Here is a 22,540-nt window from a genome sequence, read left to right as displayed (position 1 = left end):
AAATGCGCCACTTGTTTACATTTAGTTTAAATATAGAAATCTGGGTAGGACTGACGAATATAAACGGCTTCCGCGTGGGGTGTGGGTCACAGCACATGATTGGTTTCCTACGCAAGTGTCACGCATACACGAAGAACCGGTTCCTGTCAAAGGTATTTTGGGAAGTCACGTATGAATGACCAGAATTTGACTTTCGCAACATGCAATTTGCATAATTATGCAGTCCTATGATTTCATTTTTCAGAACCGTCACAGGTTCTTACGGTTATCCTAGGGACAAGACCAGGATTTTTAAAATTGTCAATATCTGATTTCTTCTGGATTTGCAACACCTTAAATCTTAGAAAAGAAGCTGTGTGATATAAAATTCTTGTCGTTTCCGTCATTTTAGCCACCTTGGCCAAACCTGTGGTCACCAACAATCTATTCCAGCATTATTTGTTTAAGGTAAATTACCACACCTTTCAAACGTAGAATTCTGAACCCACCCTGGCCAGTTCACATTCCCACGTAGCTGTTTTATTTTCTCTTCTACTCTTTTTGCTTTAGCTGTTGTAAATCGTGGACCCACGAAGCAAAACGAATTCATGTATGCGTAACTTCCTTTGTTGTTGTGATAAGTTTTGATATAATTTAATCACAAAAACTGTCACTTTGTGAATTCCCATGGGGTGCGAAGCCTACTACTCGTTATCTGGAGCAAGAGCGGTTCGAGAATTTTCCGAGATTCATCGACTTTGATAGATATTTTGGTTAGCATGATTTCACTACCAACGGATAGTTTGAAACAATATTGCATGAAATGAATGAATTGCCCCAAGGAACATCAGAAGTGAACTTTGGCTTATGACTGTTTATCTAGAACGTGCAAATTGTCTTCTAAGCGAGGGTAATCGTAAAATATTTGTCAGAATAGCTAGAAAAACACCTCATTGTTGTGGATAAGCTACATAGGACAAAAGATAGGCAAGGGTTGTTATGATGGAGACGAATTACAAAACAACTCACGACTTTAAGATATTTTGGCCGGCTTTTTAAGATTCACAGTTGCTTCTGTGTAGAATTACAAAAATGCGATGTTTATTAACAGTTGTAAGGCTTCGGCGTCAAAACCGATTGTTCCTAACGAGAAACTTAATGAGCATGAAATCCCTTTTTCTCCGTATTACATGACAAGCGGGTAAACATAAACGACAGTGTCAGACAACACCAATATCAATTGGTGTGTGGAAAACTGAAAGACTGCTTATATCGAGAGCAAGTTTGGTATGCTGGAAGAAAATCAAGGCTGTGGTTTTTGAGAGGTCAACGGTGGAACGGTGATGTTTAGGAAAGGAAGGTGTCTATTTTTTTGTTTTTTCAGTTCCAGTAAGACAACGGATCCGGTTGCTAACGCGACTCGCTGGTGGAGTGAATATTTGATGATGAGGAGGAGGTTTTCAGGAAGTTTATCGGCAAATAAATTTAACTTGGATCCCTTTACCAAGAGCATAAAGATTCGGAAATTAAAATTTTTTAGATAGTTTTAAAGAGAGACCAAGAACCGTTTGAAAACCACAATGGCAACACTGACAAAAAAAAAAAAAAAAAAGAATTCATCCGTGCATAAAATTAAAAGCCTCTCTTCACATTTCGTAGTCGTTGGATGCCTGACCACAGCTTGAAATAACTTCAGTTTGCCAAAGCCCCGTGGCAGATTTTTCATGAACATGTTTCACTGCACTCACTCACTAGCCGAGGTGAGCTCTGGCGGAGCCGAGGTGAGCTCTGGCGGAGCCGAGGTGAGCTCTGACGGAGCCGAGGTGAGCTCTGACGGAGCCGAGGTGAGCTCTGGCGGAGCCGAGGTGAGCTCTGGCGGAGCCGAGGTGAGCTCTGGCGGAGCCGAGGTGAGCTCTGACGGAGCCGAGCGAGGGGACTCCGGGGAGGGGCGGAAACGGTAAAATATTACGACGTATAAATTTTACCGATCTACCGAAGGAATTTAATGCCGGCAATCTTTGAGGTCTATTATCTATGGGGTGCCATTACCGCCAAAATTATATTTTTAAAATTATTCAGCCTCTTTTTCATTAACCACTTACTTTTATGAATTAACCATACTTGTCACAATATTATTTAGCCCATTTCAAAAATTATTCAGCCTTTTTTTCATTAACCACCTACTTTTACAAATTAACCATGCTTGACACAATATTATTCAGCCCATTTTGAAAATTATTCAGCCTTTTTTTCATGGGGCATGTTTTTAATTATATCCCAACATAACTTGCGGGATTATAAATATATCCCAGAGTTCTTTTCACGTCCTTTTCCTTGCAATATGGCCGACAGGAGAGGGATCGCGGATGTTACACGTTTGCTCTACCAAGCTGCTACCAATTTGATAAGTCTAGTATCACAAGAGCTTCGAGCAACTAACACTACTTCTGATCTGGAAACGTTGCCTGAACCATCTCGTGGAGTTCTCCTGCACTAGAGTTTTCTGGAAGAAAACCTTTTTTTTCTCCAAGGCCTGCTGTTAGCAATTCCCTCTTCTCTTCAGTACTCGGCACTTCATCTTGTGCAGTGTATGCCAAACAAAATAATTTTGCTGTTAGTTCTTTGGTTTTTTTCTTCCTCCCTTTTGCGGCCCTTGTGACGGTGAAATGTTTTGCTTGACTTGATGTTCCACGTGCAGTTGTGTTGCTTACAACTGGTGATGGAGCGTTGTGGACTTTTTGGTACGGAGAAAACGCTCGTTTCAACTCAGCTTGAGCTCGATCAGAAGTAGTATTAGTTTCTCGAAGCTCTTGTGATGATTGTGGTGCTAGACTTATCAAATTGGTAGCAGCTTGGGAGAGCAAACGTGCAACATCCGCGATCCCTCTCCTGTCGGCCATATTGCAAGGAAAAGGACGTGAAAAGAACTCTGGGATATATTTATAATCCCGCAAGTTATGTTGGGATATAATTAAAAACATGCCCCATGAAAAAAAGGCTGAATAATTTTCAAAATGGGCTGAATAATATTGTGTCAAGCATGGTTAATTTGTAAAAGTAGGTGGTTAATGAAAAAAAGGCTGAATAATTTTTGAAATGGGCTAAATAATAATGTGACAAGTATGGTTAATTCATAAAAGTAAGTGGTTAATGAAAAAGAGGCTGAATAATTTTAAAAATATAATTTTGGCGGTAATGGCACCCCATAATTATCTAGAAGCTTCCTCGACCGTTTTCAAATTTAAGGTATTTTGTTTATGTTCAGGCCCAGTGTGAGATTTTGGTTAGGACTAAAACAGCAATTTCTGGTCTCCCAAAACTGTACAGTAATGACCTCTGAATTTCCCTAAAATTATCTGCCAAATTTTGGGCGTCTTCTTCTTACACGACTGAACGAACGCGGACTTATTACCAAAAACAAAACAAAAAACAAGAAAAAAAAAACAAGATAACACAACGTTTACGATTTGATTTCCGTATCCCAGTATAGTACAAAGGAAACATCGTTATTTCAGGTTTGTATTACATATACTACAATTGTCTAAGGTCTCTCCCCCTCTGTTGAAAGATCAGTTTCACTTTTTAACTCTTTCAAAACTTTCGTGTCTTCTTGTCGTTCCATTGGATATTCTTAATCCGATTTAAGCCAACGTTGCGATAAGAGTTCTCTAAATAGTATATTAAAAAGTCGATCAGACTTCAATTGTCTCTGGCTTTTGTGTCATCTGAATAATATACTTCCAGTAGTTATTTTAACATCTGGTTATTTGAAATAAACAGGAAGCAATAGTTGGTTTAAAACTCTCAATACTGTTTCTATATAGTGGCTAGGCATTGCTGACTTGAAGTGTTTTCCATTCAATACGTTCTTTCCTGAACATTCGTATAACGTAGCTATGAAACGTGCGTCAGTTTTTTTCTACAGACTCTTGCTGGTAAAGATCGAATTTGGATTCAGGAAACATTTGTAAAACGTTCATTTTGCATATTCATCGCTGTTGACACACAATAGCCCTGTGTATATTTGTGATTTGAATAAATCCAATCATAAAAGGAAATAACTGTATCCGCATTTTTTTGAAAAACGTTGATTCATGTAATTTCCTGGCACTAAATCATTCACGGATGGAAGGAGTTAGACAGCATAAATTGTTCCAGCCCAAACCGCGGCGTAGACAGTGGTTAGCAGAACAAGTGGCCACACCTCTTGAACACACCTTTTGAAGCCGCTGAAACGTTGTCATAAGATTAAATACTTTTCATTGTTTTTCGACTTCTTTTTGTGTAAAAATGATATCGTTCAATCAGTGGACAAGATGACGAACCAAATCATGTTTCGCTCTTTTAAAATAAAATGACGCGTTAATTTGAATTTTATTTCCTTGTTGCTCTGAAAAGTGGAGGAAAAAAAATCCATTTCTGTTTTTTTAGCGAAGCTCAGGTTCCACGGAACTCCGAATAGTCCGCAAACCGCATTGGAATAACATGTTCCAAAATTTTCATTCAACAACGTCCTTATTATAGTCCTAAGAACTAATGAATTCCTTGAATAAGCAGGTTTTCTCAAAACTTTGGACTGTACGAAAAATTAGCCAAAGGTGACGCCCACACAGTTGGTAAATGTTGGGAGTGAGTTAAAAAAAGGGCCAGCTTTGTCTTGAGGTTAGAAAATTGAAAAGAACAAAATTTTTCTATGCGTTCAAGTGCGGGTAAGCGAGGCATTGGAAATAGAGGAAATATTAATTAATGGTTAGAAATTGGCCAAATCAGACTAGTTTTCAGATACTCTAAAAAAAGAACAGCAATAATAAAAGCAAGGATTTAGGGGAGAGGAAATCTGCGAAGTGTGAGCTTTATGTCTAGTTTCAAGAATCAGTATAATTGTGGTTGTAACCCACGCGCCAAGAGAGAAATTAACAGTAATTGCTATTTAGGTGAAGTTAATGTTGTTGATAGATGAATCTGGAAAGCGTACCAAGCATTATCCACCCATAATTTGGCATGTAAGTGATCAGGGTAGAGACAGACTTTTCCCGACAAGAGATCTTGTTGGAGAAACACTATGGTATTTACGGAAATGCCAGATCGTCTCATCACTATTTTTTTCTGACAAAGCGAGGAACAAACAAAATCCAAAAAAAAAAAAAACCCACATACTAACCCTCGGGAATTTTGTGATGGAGGTCGATGAAACTAGCACATCCAGTGTTATGTTGTATTATGCTTAAGTGTCACTTATAAACCCATGGATTGAAACACTAATGAAGTATCAACTGGTTCGTGTGTGTCAATACCTCCCCCGTGTACCCCTGAGGTTTTGATGATCTAACACGGGCGGGGAATGGCGGAACATGCGACGTGTGAGAATCACGCCGTTTCAGAGAGGCGATACTTTTGAGTGATGTAAACAACTTGAAGAGCTGTAGCTTTTTTCTTTTTTCTTTTGCGAGTTTCTTTCAGGTTAAGTTAAGTCAACTGTTTTTAAAGCCGGTTTGTGACTGATGCATATAAAAGTTACAGTGAGATTTAATTAAGCACGGTGATCTTTTACCAAACTTTAGCCGCTTTGGTAATCGAATTCGTAGCTGGATGCCTTCGAGATTTCCTGCTGCGTTAGTCGGGCTTGGCTCAAATCGGAAGCGAACGACAAAATCTTTTGCATGTCTTTCAATGAGATCTTAATTGCATTAAGATAAAAATCAAGACCATTCGCTATCATGGATCTTGAAAGGGCCATTAAACACTAAGCAGTGAATATTGGAAGAGAATATTTCACATGTTATTTTGGATAAAGGGTCTTGCAATTTTCTCTTCGCCAAAGGAAAAGTTTTTCATGGGAGGCCTAGACTATCAGAAAACAGTGATAATTGTCCTTTTTCGCAGAGCTGACGATTGATTCTGTTGTGAAATAAAGCTCGTCTGACCTCTTGTTCAAATGTCTGAGAGGAACCGTTGAAAGATTCCTGATGTTTTCTTTGTGACATTGAATTCGGAATTGACTCGTGAAAATGAGAAATAGTCCTCGGGCGTAGATGGGTGTTAAGTGTATCAGAAATGCGTCTGCTTCTTTGTTGAAAGAATTGCTAAAAGGAAAGAAGTACGTAAACGAGCGAAGCACTACATCAGCTAGAATAACTTTTTGGTCTTTGATACGTCTTTAATCAATTGAGTGGACAATGTAAACTAGCCACCGTAAAGAGTTTTTAACAGCTGATGTTACGACCGTTCGCTCTTCGATAGTGTTTGCTCAGTAGGGTATTTCATCGTCAAAAGAAGAATGGTCCTGCTTTAATAGGAATCAATTACAAAAGGTCACAAAAGATATGGCATCATGTGATTTTAACAGTGGCATCAGCGCATGCTAGTCTTGCTGAGCTCATTCGAAGACCTACTTGAAATATAACCAATTGAGTGACCTCGAGTATCATACTCAGTCTTTTCGCACGATTAAGAGAAAGAGACGCGGTTGCGTAGGGAGGGCAACATAGACTACCTTACTTCGGCTACATTATATTTTACGTTTTCACGTAATTCTTAGGACATTAAGACGATTTCCTTTGCAGCAGACGCCAAGAGGTTAGAGAGAGACGTTTGTTTTTCCATGCAAAGCATAGGTGAAGAAGGATTTTTAAGAGGCAAAATAGATAACACTCGAGCGAATCCTCATATCAAACGACTACTTTTCTATTAAAATCATTGATTTAATCATTCTTACTTTAGATAAAAATTTTAACCAAATGGTCTTTGAGACACATGTCGTATTTAACTTAAGTTATTTCTAACATTCATTTTATCATCTTGCTACAAGGTCCACAACTAACTGTCTATGAACGTAAATTATTCTGGCACTCAGTGATTCATTCCTTTAAAAGGGCTCTTCTTAATTACCTCAAAGCGTTCACCAGGCAGTGACTGTGTTAATTTTCTTTGACTACAATGAGTTTGATCGCACATGTAACGTTTTACTCAAAAACTTTACATAATTGTAGTCATTCTTTGATGTTTATGACAACGAACCATAGAATCGATGAAAATTAAAGATAGATACACATTTCAGTCACTAAATATTACTGAAGCTCCATTTACGAACAGTGACGACTTTTCAAAAATAAATAAAACTCAAGGTGAGTTTTAAATTGAAATATACAGGTGCAGCTGTTTGAAATAAAGATAATGGAGAATAGTTTGCGTGTCAAGCCGATACGTGAAGTTGTTTTGGATAATTTTAATGGTGTAACAACGTGAATTCTTGAATAATCTTTCCCTTCATTGCTAACCTGTCGTATGAAATAGAAATATTTTGAAGCGCTGTAAACTAAACAATAGCTTAAATTGTTGTATTACTTTATTCGTCCGCATTGTTTTTCCACAGTCGAGCTTCATTCACCTGAAAAAAGAAGGAAAAGGGAATGAAAATAACGCCAAATCGATTTAACCCTTCCACTCTCAAGATCTCAACAGTAACTCTCTTTACCGACTGCTATACACAAATAATCCCCTTATAGATATTTTTCTTTATTCTCATCACTTGTCTGCTTGATGTTGTATAGATATTGTAAAGAGAAATTCTACCTTGGTTACTCATGTGAGTTGATTAAGAAAGAGTCAAGTACGATTTAAAGTGCGAGAGGAGGGTGACTCAAGAGTACTTTGTGTTTGTGTTATCAAACTTTGTGTTATAACATAACCCACGTTAGGCGCGCACTCCGATTGGCCAATTCAGTATCCACCATTTTCCCATGGGTGTACACTGCTGACGTGAGCAAATGCAAAGACTAATTTCCGCGCGCGTGTTTTTTCTGATTTGTTAAATAAAAGGGAATTCTTTAGTAACAGCGTATCAATGTTATGTTATAAACAAATAGGAAACACCACAGCGTATACTATTGTTATGGATGCACTTGGGAGCTTTACTAAGCACTCAAGAAGATGGAATCGCTCTCGGTTATCGCCTCACGCGACTCTTACGCTTCTTTCGTCACGTGCTTAGCAGCCTCCCGCGTGTATCCATAACTCAATAACGTACGCTGTGGTGTTTTTACCATTTGTTAAATAGGTCTAGAAAATGCATAAGCCTCCTAACCAATCACATGCAAAACGAATCGCGACTAAGTCATGATTACTTTTTGGTTTTGGTTCACTGGGATATTCATCTGTGTTGATAATAATAATAATAATAATAATAATAATAATAATAATAATAATTTTTATTTACTATAATCACTAAAAGTATTACAAAAATTATGATGAAATGCTTAAAAATCGAAAACAAATGCGTCAAAATGTCCAGTAAAAATTCGAGAAAAGCTCATGGATACACACTTCTTATAATAATCATAATGATGATCATAATTAAGGTATAAATATTACAAAACAAGTTTAAAAAGTCTCTAACTGAGAGAAAAGTTTTGAATTTCTTCGGTATTAACTTAATAATAATAATAGATTTTTCCTTAAAAATATCTCACAAAAAGCAGTTCTCTAAAAAAAAAAAATAATAATAATAATAATAATAATAACAATAATAATAATTTAATATTTATATTGCGCAAATTAACATGTGGAGATGATCAAATGCGCATCACAACACTGTTTGGGGGACTTTGGCCAGACTGCATCAGCAGTTTACAAACAATCGAAGGAAACTTATTTGAAGATGCCCCCTCCCCCCAATTCCCAGTAAAAAGGCCAGATCACATCACAGTAATCTCGTGAGTGGGTTCTTTAACATCCCCTGCCTAACCAAATTCACTAATTAATAGGTGCAGGAGTGTTGTAACTGTCTTGGTTAAACGACACGCCATCAACATGCGCTCTAGAACAACATCAGGCTGGCTCAAGTTTACAGGCTGCAAGTAACTCATACAGTGACAGGAATTAGATAAAAGGGAAAACTTGAGAAATTGTTCGATTCTTTAAGAGTGCAGCAGCCCTTGATTCATTATCGGACTGTAGTTTGACTAGTATCACTTTACTAGACAATTGCGGTTACTTCATAAGAATAGCTGGTGTTATGGCTGATCATAACAGCTGCTTACTCTTTAATTATATACTTTTTAATTACGCGAAAATTATCTTCCTACCTCGACATATTTTGTCACTGAGCTCTTCACCAATTCTTGCGAGGTCGTCAAACGTTTCCACCAACAGTACATTTTGATCGCTACTCGTGACTGACCGGAGTTCGTTATAACGTACATCCTTACCGATGCCAACCGCAAACACATTGACTCGCCTGCGCCTCAGTGGCTCTACTGCGTATCTCAGCGGTATCGCATCGAACGTTCTTGTTTGATGACCCTCGGTCAACAGTACCGCAACTCTTCGTATTCCGGCCCTCATACCAGCTCTACTGTTGAAAACTCCGCTCGACGCAACCCGCAAAGCCTTGTCAATCCGGGTCTTTTGGCCCATGTAGGGGACATCTCGTAAAGCCTTGCTGAAAGCCCGGATGTCATCGTGGTCGTCAAGTTTGATTTGAACTTTGGCGGTGTCACTAAAAACGACGAGACTCCCATGGGTGCCACTAGGGGAAATACGCATGGTTTTGGCAACTCTACGCACGAAGTCGAGAAGTTTCTGGTAGTTTTGTAAGCCAACACTTTCTGAAGAGTCCACCAAGAAACTAACATCCACTACTTGGTCGCATCCAGGAAGAGCTGTTTGGAAAAAAAAAAAAAAAAAAAAAAAAAGGAACCAGACTGCAGTTGATGTTTTCTATTAGGTGCCCTTTCGACCTATGGCACTTCAAAGAATTTGATAGAGAAGGTACCCTAAATTAAATCGAGTATTTAGCTGCTTAAATTTATCAATTTAAATAGTAAAAACCATATAATATTTTGTCACTAATACAAATATTATCAGCTGATCGATAAAACATTCGCTCAAATTGAACAAAGAGGAATTCAACTTACTTATCGTGCCTAGAAAAACATCTCCCTGAGATAGTAGATATATATCTTATTGGACATTTGTTGTGTAGTATCGCTATCTTTACGAGTTGTGCCGTATTTTGACGAGCCCGCAGGGCGAGTCAAAATACAAACGACGAGTAAAACTACTCGGCGATACTACACAACAAAACGTCTTATAAGAGATTTATTATCCAACACGCCAAATTGTTATTTCAGTGCGGGCGAATTTCGCGGATATTTCTTGAGTACAAATATCGCGTGATATTTGTACTCGTCTCGCGCATTATTTGTATTCTACGAAGCACAGTTGGATATAAAAGTTAGTTACTACAACTTTATAGCATCTACTTCGCAAGTAGAAGCTACTTGCCGAAATGACTTTCGTCTCAAGAGTTCGCTAGCTGGTTACCATGCAATAGTTGATGAAAAAAAGTACATGCTAAATTCTTCTTCATGGAAGAAGAATACGTCCTTGACAGTCAGGTGTAGATCATTGCCATAACATGTGAAAAAGATCACTTAAAATGTATATTGACAATTTTCGCGTTGAACAATCGTTAAAAAACTATCTGCAAACAGACGTTTTCTCAGTTATGACAAATGACACCCTCCCCCCCCCCCCCACCCCGCGAATCCATCTAAGCATCTTACCTCCACTCTCGCAAATGTCCTTGGATACTTTTCGAAGCTGAAGAGTCAGTTCATCATAAGTTCGAACAAAGTACAAGTCTTTGTATTGTTCTGTGAGTAGGTACAACTCATCACGGCCCTTCTCGCTACCAATGCAGACAACGAACACTTTGACCCCGGCTCGTTTTAGAGGCGCGACGGCGGTATCTAACGCCACAGAATCCGGCTTTTCCGTGTTGATGCCGTCTGTTATAACGACCATGACTCTAGGAATGTCCTTGCGTGAACCTTCTTCATTCGCAAACAACTCCTGAGCAGCTAGCTTGAGAGCTCGATCGAGCCGAGTGTACCCTCCCTCGTAACGAACCTTGTCCAAGACACTTCGGAACTGCTCACTCGTAATTCTGTCGGAAAAGCGAACATTTATCTTCGGCAAGATGCTGTACTGCATGAGTCCCACACGGCTACCGACTTTGTTTTTGAGGAAGGAGTTAGCCATGAGCTCGATGAAGTCTTTAGCTTGTTGGAATTCAGATGTAGTTAGGCTGCCAGAGGAGTCGAGGACAAAACCCACGTCCATGATATTATCACAAGCCTCTATTTCTGCGGAAGAAATTTACGACACAGTTACCTTCGAATGCTATACATTTATTCAAATTAGGCTAATCTGAGCTGTCAATTCAAGAACGAAAAGGATTTTTTTTCTTTAAGGAAGGAATTTGTATTCTCTTCTACCTAGATGATGCTGTGCATGACGCTCTACATTTCTTCATCCACCAAATTGTGGTACAGTAGCTTGCCGCATTTTCATTGACGCTTGCGACTTGAGTGAATGAAAAACAAGCTAAGTTTACTTAGAATTGTGAATTGATAGCCATGAAACTTTTTTGATTTACGTTATACAATTGTTTTTGTTAACTTTAAATTTTTTTTTACTTTGAAAAGTTGATAGCCTTGATTGTACACGGACCAGCCCAAGTTCGAGACAGGTGGGCAAACCCAGTGAAAGTATCACCGGTGGCACTTAAGATTTCGAGTTGAACTAAGTTAGTAATACCGTACAAGTAAGTAGAGTTTCTTCGCGCGCGCTTATTGGCTAGTTCGCAAGTGAGTAACAAGTACTATTCACCTCCGAGCTGCCGAGGAGAAAAAACCTCGCGTCAAAAGTTTAATTTCCGACCACTTTTCGTTACATTGATAGAAAGAGCTATTCTTGCGGTTTCTCTGAACTAATTATTTTCCTCAGTGAAAAAGGGAAAGGTTTACCTCGCCACTTCGCGGCTCGGTAAATATCCACTACCAGTCATATCCACTTCACCGAATAGTTGTTAAATATCGAGACTAACGCCATGATTCGGGTTTGTCTAGTTCCGAAGTGTACACGAAGAAAAGATTAAACTAAACGTTTATATTACAGATAATCAACTCTATTTGTCACTTCAGCTCCTTCTGCCTCATAACCAGTTAAGAGACTAGGTTAAAATTGTGGCTCCATCTGCCCTTCAATAATTAGCGAACATAGATGGACAAGAAATAACTTCTGTAGACCACACCTGCTAGGAATTGTATTCTTAGTCAACTTTGCAGCAACGTTACGTTCAGCGCGTGGTTAGCGTTTGCTCAGCCCTTTTCCAAAACAGTGTGTGATCAATAAATCTAGTACACAGGGGAAAATAAACGATTGGGAATCCACAGATTTGAATTTAAGTTCTGTACAAGGAAATAGTGTTGGTTTTACCTGAGCTTTCACACGTTGCAATAGACAGCTGCCTCACTCTTGTGGCGAGTCCATCGTATGACGGTACTAGTATGACGTCATCTTTCCTTTCAACAATAAGTTGTAATTCTTTTTCATTAACCTCGGTTCCAATTCCCAGAGCAAACAAACGCACACCCGCCGATAAAATGGGCTCCACAGCCTTCTGGAGTTCAACGCCGTCAGGGGCTCGAGACTGCCTCCCATCTGTAACGAGAATCACAACTTTGGCGACACCAACCCGCGCGCCGCTGCGTTCTGTTAAAAGCTCAGTGGATGCAAGCTGCAAGGCTTTATCTATGCGAGTTTCACCTCCCAAATACGGAAGGACGTCTACCGCTGCGTTGAAGTCGACATTGCTCGCGTGATCGCTAAATCGAATGGCCGTAGTTGCGGTGTCACCGTACAAAATTAATGCCGCCAGTGTTTTGCCTGATCTGATAATGAAGGTGTTCGCAACAGCCTTGATAAAATCTTTCATTTTTCGGTAGTTCGGTTCACCAATACTTCCTGATGAGTCCAGAAGAAAGGCGATGTCTACAGGAGTAGGGCATTTCTTTAAAGCTGCCAAGAGATTGATGTTTTACATATTAGAACAATTTATACTTGAGCGTCTAACGTTGCCTACGTTTGCGCATTCTTTGCTTCCATGGAACCTGTTATTACTGAGAAAACTGGCGCCACAATCAATCGAATGCAAAACCGAAATAAATTAGGCTCGGTCACTAAAGTCGGCCCACCCTTTTTTTTACTTTAAGTTCCCACTTTGTTCCTCTTAATATTTTCCTTTCTTCTGATTGGCTTTCGCTTTCCGTCTCTGAAACAAAAACGCGTTTTAACTTAATAAGAAACATATTCTTCGAATGATTTCACCTTCGGACATAATTGAGAGCATATTTTGTTGCAGCTTTTTGTCTCATATCTTCTATTTTGGTAATTGAAATGTAAACTAAGTTTCTTCAGGTCAAGGACCTTGAAAGAAGTTTAATCTAACTGCAACCTCACATGAAAATATCTAAGGGAACATTGTACTAAAGGGATCCTTCTGAACACCATTTTCCTTGGGCAAGAGGTATCAAGGTGATCTCACCTGCACTAGTGCATAACTTTTCCGATACCATATGCATTGAAGAGATAAGATCATCAAAACTGTCCACTGTAACGACGTCTTCGTCCCCATCAACAACCTTACGAAGCTCAGCGGGACTAATTTGATCGCCTATTCCCAAAGCTATCCTTGTCACTTTTTTTTCTTTAAGGGGCTTCACGGCGCGTTCCATGGAAATCGAGTCGGCTGCCGGAGTTTGCGTGCCGTCAGTCAAAAGTAGAAGAGTGTTAGCTACATACGATCTCACACCACCGACATCACTAAACAGGTCTGTATTGGCAAGTGATAACGCACGATCGATGCGCGTGGTTCGACCATAGTAAGGAATGTGATCTACAGCTTCTATAACCGAATGAGTCCCATTGGAACCGTCGAATGACTGTTGAACTGTTGCCATGTCACTGTAGACCAGAGACCCAGCGCGGGCTAAGCCACTCTTAAGCCCTAAAGTACCGGCGATTGCTTTGATGAACTCTTTCTGCTTTTCAAAGTTGGCTGCTCCCACACTGCCAGAGGCATCCATTAGGAAGGCGACATCCATGGCTTCAGGGCAAACCGGAGGCTCTGAAATTATCAATGTGGGATTTTAAACGAAATTTGAAAACATAGTTCTCAATCATTTTTACGTTCATTTTCCATCAGCTTTTGTCACCACTCTTCACCTTTTTTGCTTTCTGGATGATTAACTTTCATCTGAATAGCTGTTGGCCAGTTGTTAGATTTCTCAGTATTAACTAATCATTGAACACCATCGAGACCACTTTCGAGTGATTGGAGGCTTCTTCTTTAAATATCTTTTGATCATTATAATATTATCATTGTAGACGAATGCATAAATATGCGTATAACAAATGAAAGATAAATGGATTATCAACAAATTTTCGTTTGGTCGGTCGTGCAAAAATTCCAATAGGTTAGAGTCCGAACTCCGTAGGAAAAACATTCGGTTTGAATAAAACTCTTAAAACTTCTTAGGGATTAAAATAAGCATGAACGAAAACTAAAAAACAACCAAAAAAATTAAACTCCGTAAAGAAAAACAGCCAAGATACGCGCGAGAAAATGTCCACGCTAGTTCCCAATATCAAGGCCAAAGCCCCCGACGTGATTGGCTAATTGACAAAAAATCACGCGCGCCACGCGTGAAAACAAAAAAAAACACGGAGAGGGGAGGGGAAGGGGAAATTTGAATTTGAAATTGGGAAATTCAAAAGTGAAAGAGATTTTCTACAGGTCGGTCGATCTGTCGATCAGTCGGTGGGTTGGTCAGAATGTCAGTCCGTCATTGATGCATAGTTAAGATTTTTCCGCTAAGAACTCCAGGGTCTTAGTCAGGTTAATGGACTTCTGATTAAGAAAACATGAACAGTCATGCAGCTCTTACCAAACAGAGCCAACTAAACTAAACTTGACGTTACACTTAGTGGAACATTCTATCTTTACTGTATACTCACTGGCTGCCTTACAGATGGCCTCTGACAAAGATCCGCTTAAGGTGAGAAGATTCTCCAACGACGGTGACAGAAAGACGTCATTCTTATCAACTGTCATGGCGCGTAACTCCCCGATATCTGCCTTGTTTCCCATTCCCACTGCAAGAATCTTAACATCGTCTTCATACAGTAGTGGTCGGGCAGCGTCCACCACAGTTAATGCATCTTGTGCAACAGTTTGCTTGCTATCGGTGAACAACATCAATACCTTTGGCACTCCTCGTTGCTTCACAGCACTGTCGGAGTCAAAAATGGATCGAGCAAGCTTTAAAGCTCTGTCGATTCGCGTCACTCCACGTTCATGGGGTAAGCTATCCACAAGATTGTCAAAAGACTCCATGGTGATCTTTTCCTCAAGTCTAAGGGCTGCCGTGGCGAAGTTGCTGTAGAGAATTAAAGCTACTCGGCTCCTACCGGGTGAAATGTTCAGAGTTGTCGCCACTCTCTTGACCAATTCTTTTTCTTTGCGGTATTCGGAAGGGCTGAGGGTCCCTGAGGAATGGATCGCAAATACCACATCTGCTACTCCATCGCACTGTTTGTAAGCTTTGAGATCAAAATCAAAACAAATTCATTATAAACTGAAAAGAACAAATCACCAGAGCTACAATTACCACTGTTTTAATTTGTTGATTTAAAAGCCGAGTTTTCTTTTCCCCTAGATTATTGTTCCAACTTTAAATAAAAAGCCCTAAAATGACATCTAAAACCCAGAATACCATTTTCTTAGAAAACAGTAATCAACACGACTTAAACAAACTGTATCATAAGCGATGTAAGAAAAGAGTTGACGGCCGGATTTCGCATGTAAGTTAAGGTAGAGTAAATAAATTCGATTTCTCTCGGATAATTGTAAAATGCCGCCCTTTCAAATGGCTTAATTGGAGTCCCAGACATCTGTAATCCTTACTTGTAAATATTTGGGTGGAAAATAAAACAATTTCCTAAAGTTAAGAAGGCACATCATTCATAGCCAGTACAAGCTATATACAAAAAAGTATTTTCCTCACCAGCCTCGAGGCATATGCGTCTAAAAAGATAACTAATCTTGTTGGATAAACTGTCACAAGAATGCGACACAATGACATCCTCGTCGTCCACAGTTAACGAGCGCAGCTTTTCCCAATCTACCGACGACGTCACTCCAATGGGTATAACATGGACCCCTGTTTGATGTAGAGGTCTTGCCGCATCCTTCAGGTCCTCTAGGTCTTCTACAGTAGAATGCTTTCCATTCGTTATCACGATGCTGACTTTCTGGACTCCTGGTCTGGCTCCGTGTTCAGCAGTGAACAATTTTGAAGCAACGCCAAGGGCTGTCCCAATTTTCGCTGGTCCCGTGCTGAGGGGAAGATTATCAATTGCACGATTAAAATCGTACTCGGACCAGTATTGTCCAAACGTTTTGGATATCGTAGCCTCGGTATTGAAAACGATGACACCAACTTGCTGTTCGTTGTCACTTCGTGACAGGTAGGTGGCTGCCTCCTTGATGAAATCTTTGATTCTTTCATAGTCTCTTGGTGAAATGTTTCCGGACGACTCGACCAAAAAGGCAACGTCTAGTGGAACATCACATGCCTTTGGTGCTAAAAAAAAAGGGAATATTTTCTTTTAATATCCAAAATGTTTTCTTTTCAGAAAGAAATTGATAGCTTTATGGACATTGGAGGCCCGAGTGACTTTCTATATTCTCGAAGCATCTTTAGAAACGGAAGTTACAAATTAAATCAAGGGAATGAGCTTTTGAGTATGGCCCATCTGATGGACTCAGTCTGGCATTTGTAACCACTTATGACCACAAACAAAGTGTTGAACCTGTGAGAACACGGAGAATGAACCGAACGTATAAGGCAACAATTGAAGGTACCTGCAGCATCACATATTCTTGTGGCAACTGGTTGTGCAAAACTGCTCAAAGCTCGGGGAGAGGATGCCAGGAAGACGTCGCCATCTTGTGAAGTCATTTTTCTGAGTTCATTCACGTCTGCCAGTTCCCCGATTCCGATCACCAAAGTTGTTATTCCCATTTCCTCTGAGACCGCAGCTGCTTGCTCTAAAGGCGTGACGTCAAAGTCCTGAGTCTGCCTCCCGTCGGTCATTATGACCATAACTCCAGGTATGTCCTTTCTTCTACCTCCTTCCACTGTCATAAGCTCTTTTGAAGCCTTCACAATGGCCCTGTCAATCCGTGTCGTTTTACCTTGATATGGCAGCATTTCAAGGGCATTTACCAACTGTGCGTGGTATTGGTAATCTGAAAATTTTATCGCCACAGAAGCTCTATCACTATAAGTTATGACACCCGCCTTGCTGTGTGAGGGAGATACACTGAGGGTGTTCGTAATCACTTTTATAAATTCCTTTTGCTCGTGGAAACCTTCCTTGCCAAGACTGCCAGAAGAGTCCACCAGAAAAGCGACATCAACTGGGTTTCTGCATCTTGAGAATCCTACACAATGGAAAACAAACTGTTTTCATACAATAAATCATATTAATACATTGTATGCATTGAATCTACCTTGCTTCTTCTGACTGGACAAATAATTCTTAATTACACTGCCTTATAATTGGTGTTCATTTAGTGCTTGTGAGAACTCTTTGAATTGTCCAATATTTAGTAAATTGATAATCAGTCTTGGATTTGGAGAACGTTATATCATTATCACGTGAATACAAAGGCCATTTTGGACTACCTTCAGCTCTGCTTGGGAAGTTATAATGAAGCCACTGAAAATTACCTGCGTTTTTACAAGCAATTTGTGCTACTTGTCGAGCTTTCAGCATCAGACTTTCAAAGGATATCTCAAGGAGAAGATTATCTCCTTTCGTAACCAAAGGACGGAGCACTGTCTCATCCACCTGTTCACCGACACCTATGACAAACAAAGCCACTCCCAGCTGTTGGAGCCTTCTGGTGACACTATCTAGAAACACTGGATTTAAAGTTTGATTTTGAGTGTTTGCTGTTAACAATACTAGGATCTTCCCCAATCCAGGTCTTGCACCACCTCTGGGGACCAATAACCGAGTCAGGGCCACATCGAGAGCTTTGTCAATTCCAGCATGTCCTCGAGGGTGAGGAAGTCTATCTACTGCTTCTTTAAAGTCTTGGGTGTGCAAGTAGTCATCAAACTTAATGTTCATAGTTGGCTTCTTGCTGGAAAGGATGACTCCTGCACGGCTTGACCCAGGTTGCAAACCGAAGCTTTCTGCGATTGCTTTGACGAAGTCCTTTTGGATGCGGTAACTCTGAGTGTCAACACTGTCTGAGGCGTCCATTATGAAGGCAATGTCAGCCACTTTACCACAACGTTTAGGTGCTAGGGAAATACAACAGAAAAAAAAATTTGCTATCTTATCTATTTGTTATTTGTCCTAATTGTCTCATTTGTCTTAAGGCTTCCTCAAAGTTATGTCAGAGGAAAAATGGTTCTTAAATTGCACCGTTCTGAGAGAAATTTTGTCGAATGAGCGACGTCTTCGTCTGGAAGTCTTGACAGTTTTACGGTACATTTTTCGCGTACTTTTATTTTCATCCGTGTCAAATGTTCTCCATTCCTAAAAAATCCATACTCCTTTCTGGCTTACTCCCCTATTCCAGTGTTTTTCTTGGTGTAATTTTGCATGTCGCTGAAAAATAGGACTCGAAATATCGATAACTGAGGATTAAGTCTGCAATTTATTGATAGTTCTTTCTTCCAACCTAATAGCACAACTGTGAAAAAGAAACTGTAATAAGAAGTACTGTGACAAATGATTTTTCAGTTTGGTACACCTCATAATGACGAGAAGGTTTGTGTGTTTGAGGATGTATTTCTTCAAATTTGTACATCACACATTGTTTTAATCGATTTCGTCTCGGTTTTGCGGACGTTTTCTTCACTTCCTCGAAATAATAACTTGTGCATTCTTTCAAGTTTAAGGCAGTTCCGTTTCGTGTCCTAAAAATAGCTAAAAGTATCTTGCCGTTGCCTGTTTTGGATCGAAAGGAGATCTGTAAGTTGAGGTAAACATTGATTCAAGGTATCGATATCGGGTGAAACGAGAATTTTAATCCAACCTGCAATTTCGGAGGCTATAGTGCTGACTTTCCCTACTTCAGCGGCCAAGGTTTCGAAGGATTCAGCGGTAAAGATATGATCTTCATCTTCAACAAGGTTGCTCAATCCATTCTCGTCAACATCTTCACCACCAACAGCCACCACCAGGATCTTAACGCCATTTCGCCTCAACAGTGCTACCGTTTCATTTAGACCGCCGGAACCTACTGTTGGATCCTGTCGACCATCCGTTACTATCACTATGGTCCTCGGAACCACAGCGCGAGACGAACCAGATGGGGAGAACAGCTGCGAGGCTGCGACTTCTAGAGCTTGATTTATCTGGGACCTTCCACCCAAGAAAGGCAGAGTGTCGACACTTTGTGTGAGAAAATCTCTGTTTTGTTGGTTAGAGAAATTTACGGTGACTTCTGTTTCGTTGCCGTAAGATAGTAGGCTTACACGACTCAAGTTCCCTGATATAGTAAAACTTCTTATAAGAGCCTTAACAAAGGCTTTCTCCCTCTGGAAGTTGAAGGCACTAATGCCTGCGGACGTGTCAACTAGGATAGCAGCTTCCATAGGATAAATGATCCGTTTTGGTTCTAGAAGAATTGTAGAGGCGAAAAATTTTATTAGTAAAGGATCACTTTTCCGCGGCTGCGAACATCGATGTTAAACACAATAATGTACATACTCATTTAAGCGTAGGGGGGGGGGGGGGGGAACTAACGAGAGTGATTTAAACTTTTTCCTTTTTAATATGGATTTCATGTTTCCGTGCCTTTTTCCAGTAATAGATCAAAGAAGACGTAAAATTGTGGTAAGAATTGTTCATGCAGTTTTGTTCAATATAAAGTCGTCTGTGATCCATTACTAAACCGAAGCATGGCAGCAAAGCCGCATTCGCTGACCATAGGGCGAGGGTATGCACCCTTTCACGATAAACTGAATTGCAAATTTATGTTTTGTTCAACTTTAAGATCTTCAAATTCATTCTACGACCAGAAAGTAGGTTAAAGCACATTCTGGACTTCGCTAAACTTGAAGGAGACAGCGACGAACTTTGAAGGAACAATGACAGCAGCGGGGACAGAAAGTCCAAATATATTTCATTTTTCCAAATGCCAATAAAGCTAAATCATGGCTCGTTCCGTAGCGAAGGAGATAGCACAAATAAAAAGGTCATTTTAGGTTATAATATTTTAATGAGGGAGGAAATTTATTCATCGATGGAAATCCGACGTCATGGGCTATTAATGCATTCGCGTCAGTCAGTGCGAATCGTTCGCATCTTTCACTGTGACTAAATGGCACCTTCTTCTTAATGACTTAAATGCACTCGGAAATGGTGCAGAACAGTGTGCCTTAAGACAATAGCACCGAGTCTAAACTTATCTTCAAAGAAGATAAAAGTTGGTCTCAAAAAGGCCAGGATAGTTAATTTACAAGTGCACAATAAATCCACACTTTGACACTTGTCTATTGAAATTGCCATGTGAACGCTGCTGTAATTCTACATCAAACTTTTAATGTATCATATAATGATGGATTTTGCAAAGTTCTCTTACCTGCAGCTTTACATGCCAGATGCGTAACGTCCTCTACCAATTCAGAAAGGCTTTCAAAGGACTCTGTTCCTAAAATATGTTCCTCGCTTCCGACTAACACACGCAAATCTTGAAGATCACTGTCTCGCCCTACACCTACAGCAATTAATTCCACACCCTCTGTTTTTAATGGTGCAGCTGCCTTTCTGAGAGTGTCATAATGCAAAGCGTTTGAGCCCGATACCTTTGTCAAAAGAACGGCCACCTTTGGGATTCCAGGCCTAGCCCCACCGTCCAAGGTAAACAAGTCAGTAAGGATAGATTCAAGTGCCACCTCAATTCTGGGAGTTCCTCCCATAAACTGGAGCTCATCGATGGCATATTGCAAACTTTGAGCGGTGGTATTTTCCTGAAGGGCAACTGTAAGGTTTGCCCGAGCACTGTAAGAAATCACACCTACACGAGTCCCAGTGACGGTCAATGCCAGAGCACTCGACACAAGTTTGGTGAACTCCTTCTCTCTCTTAAAACCAGCCTTTCCAGCGCCATCTGACGAATCCAACAGGAAAGCAATATCCATGGGAATCAGACAAGACGGCCCTCGTTTCCCTGGCAAAGAGAAAAAAAGATTAATGGTTACCACCAAAATGTATAGAATATTTAACAACGAATCAAGACTTTATAAATTTAGTAAAAATCTTTGTGTATATACTTAACAACAAGCACAAATCCAACAAACAAACGCAGCATTAAACAATACAGACCTTAAAACTACTACACACATGTAATAATAAATTAGACTAGTTCAGTTAAGCTAACCTGTGGAAACCAATGAACATCCCAAATATAGAAATAATCACTCAATATAATGACTCATAATAGTTTAAAAATCCCCCCCCCCCCCCACACACACACACACAAAGGAGGCCACTTCAAACTGAAGGGGTTCAACAGGCAGGCTTTCCAAAGAAAATTTAAACCCTAAAGGCTCCAAGATCTAAATTTCAACGGTCAAGTTATTAAAGAAAAAACTTAGGAAAAAAAAAGGTAAATAGTGTTATCAGCTGTAATAAGCCACTGATAACCATTAAAAAAAAAACCCTCAAGATTAATCCACTCTATAACGTCTGATGGGACATGTCAAATATACCCTTTAACTCATATCTCTAACAAAAAATAAATAAATAAATAAATAAAAGCTGTCAAAGCAATAAAAAAGGTTTCAATTCCATTATTAAAGCACTTAAAATTGGATAATTCACCAGTGTCAACAATATAATAATATATACATATAGGTGTAATCAATATGATAACGTAATAAAAACAAGAACTCATAATCCAACAATATAATAACGTTTTGAAATAGGTATAACATTCATAATGAAAACGATGAAAAACAAGGTTTCAATTCCATTGTTAAAGTACGTGAAATTGGACAATTGACCTGAGTCAGAACTATAATAATATAATAATAAGTGTCAACAATATAATGTTATAAAAACAAGAACTCATAATCCAATAATATAACGTTTTGAAATAGGTATAACATTCATAATGAAAACGATAAAAAACAAGTTTTCAATTGCATTGTTAAAGTCAGTGTTCTTAATTAATCCAACAATGCAATAACGTTCTAAAAAAAAAGAACTCATAGTTATATATAAATAAAAGAAGAGACTGTAAAATTATGCGTGAGGAATGATTAATAAGCACCTTTTTGAGGCCACATTTAAAAAATAACATTTGAAGTTCTTGTAATTCGATTTCACTGACGGATGTTTTGCAGCAGATGGTTTCAAGAAAACTTTCAATACCATCGTTGAAATTGGCGAAGTTCAACAGTTCACCAGTGTCAGTGTTTTTCATAACTACGATGGCAATCAGTTTGTTACCTTGCAGTTGTTACATGTTATTGTTTCTTCATTCCAAACCATTTGAGCAATTTCAGTATTACAAACAAGACACGAAAGTTTTTGTTAACTAGAACTAAGCATTGTCCTGTGATTAAGTTGTCTTGGAATTCTTTGGTTTCCGAGTTGACATCAGGTAAGTTGGGAATTTCAGCAA

At 39.5% G+C, this 22,540-nt stretch overlaps 1 protein-coding gene across 1 annotated transcript; it reads right to left on the bottom strand.

Moving 5' to 3' along the window:
- Window positions 1-6,247: 6,247 nt before the first annotated feature.
- LOC148718684 (collagen alpha-6(VI) chain-like) lies at window positions 6,248-21,325 on the bottom strand. Its single transcript, XM_088740913.1, has 11 exons — window positions 20,495-21,325; window positions 18,944-19,528; window positions 17,622-18,203; window positions 16,751-17,332; window positions 15,891-16,469; window positions 14,842-15,426; window positions 13,370-13,951; window positions 12,262-12,843; window positions 10,545-11,126; window positions 9,063-9,638; window positions 6,248-7,366 (listed from the first exon to the last, which is right to left on the bottom strand). Exons 1-11 carry the CDS (start codon window positions 21,051-21,053, stop codon window positions 7,359-7,361), a joined length of 5,802 nt encoding a protein of 1,933 aa, XP_088597039.1. The 5' UTR covers window positions 21,054-21,325; the 3' UTR covers window positions 6,248-7,358.
- Between the last annotated feature and the right edge of the window lie 1,215 nt (window positions 21,326-22,540).

The sequence above is a fragment of the Stylophora pistillata genome, chromosome 12, assembly GCF_964205215.1.
Source record: "Stylophora pistillata chromosome 12, jaStyPist1.2, whole genome shotgun sequence".
NCBI lineage: Eukaryota > Metazoa > Cnidaria > Anthozoa > Scleractinia > Pocilloporidae > Stylophora > Stylophora pistillata.
Note: the sequence above shows the minus strand (reverse complement) of the source record. Positions and strands in the feature narration are given on the sequence as shown.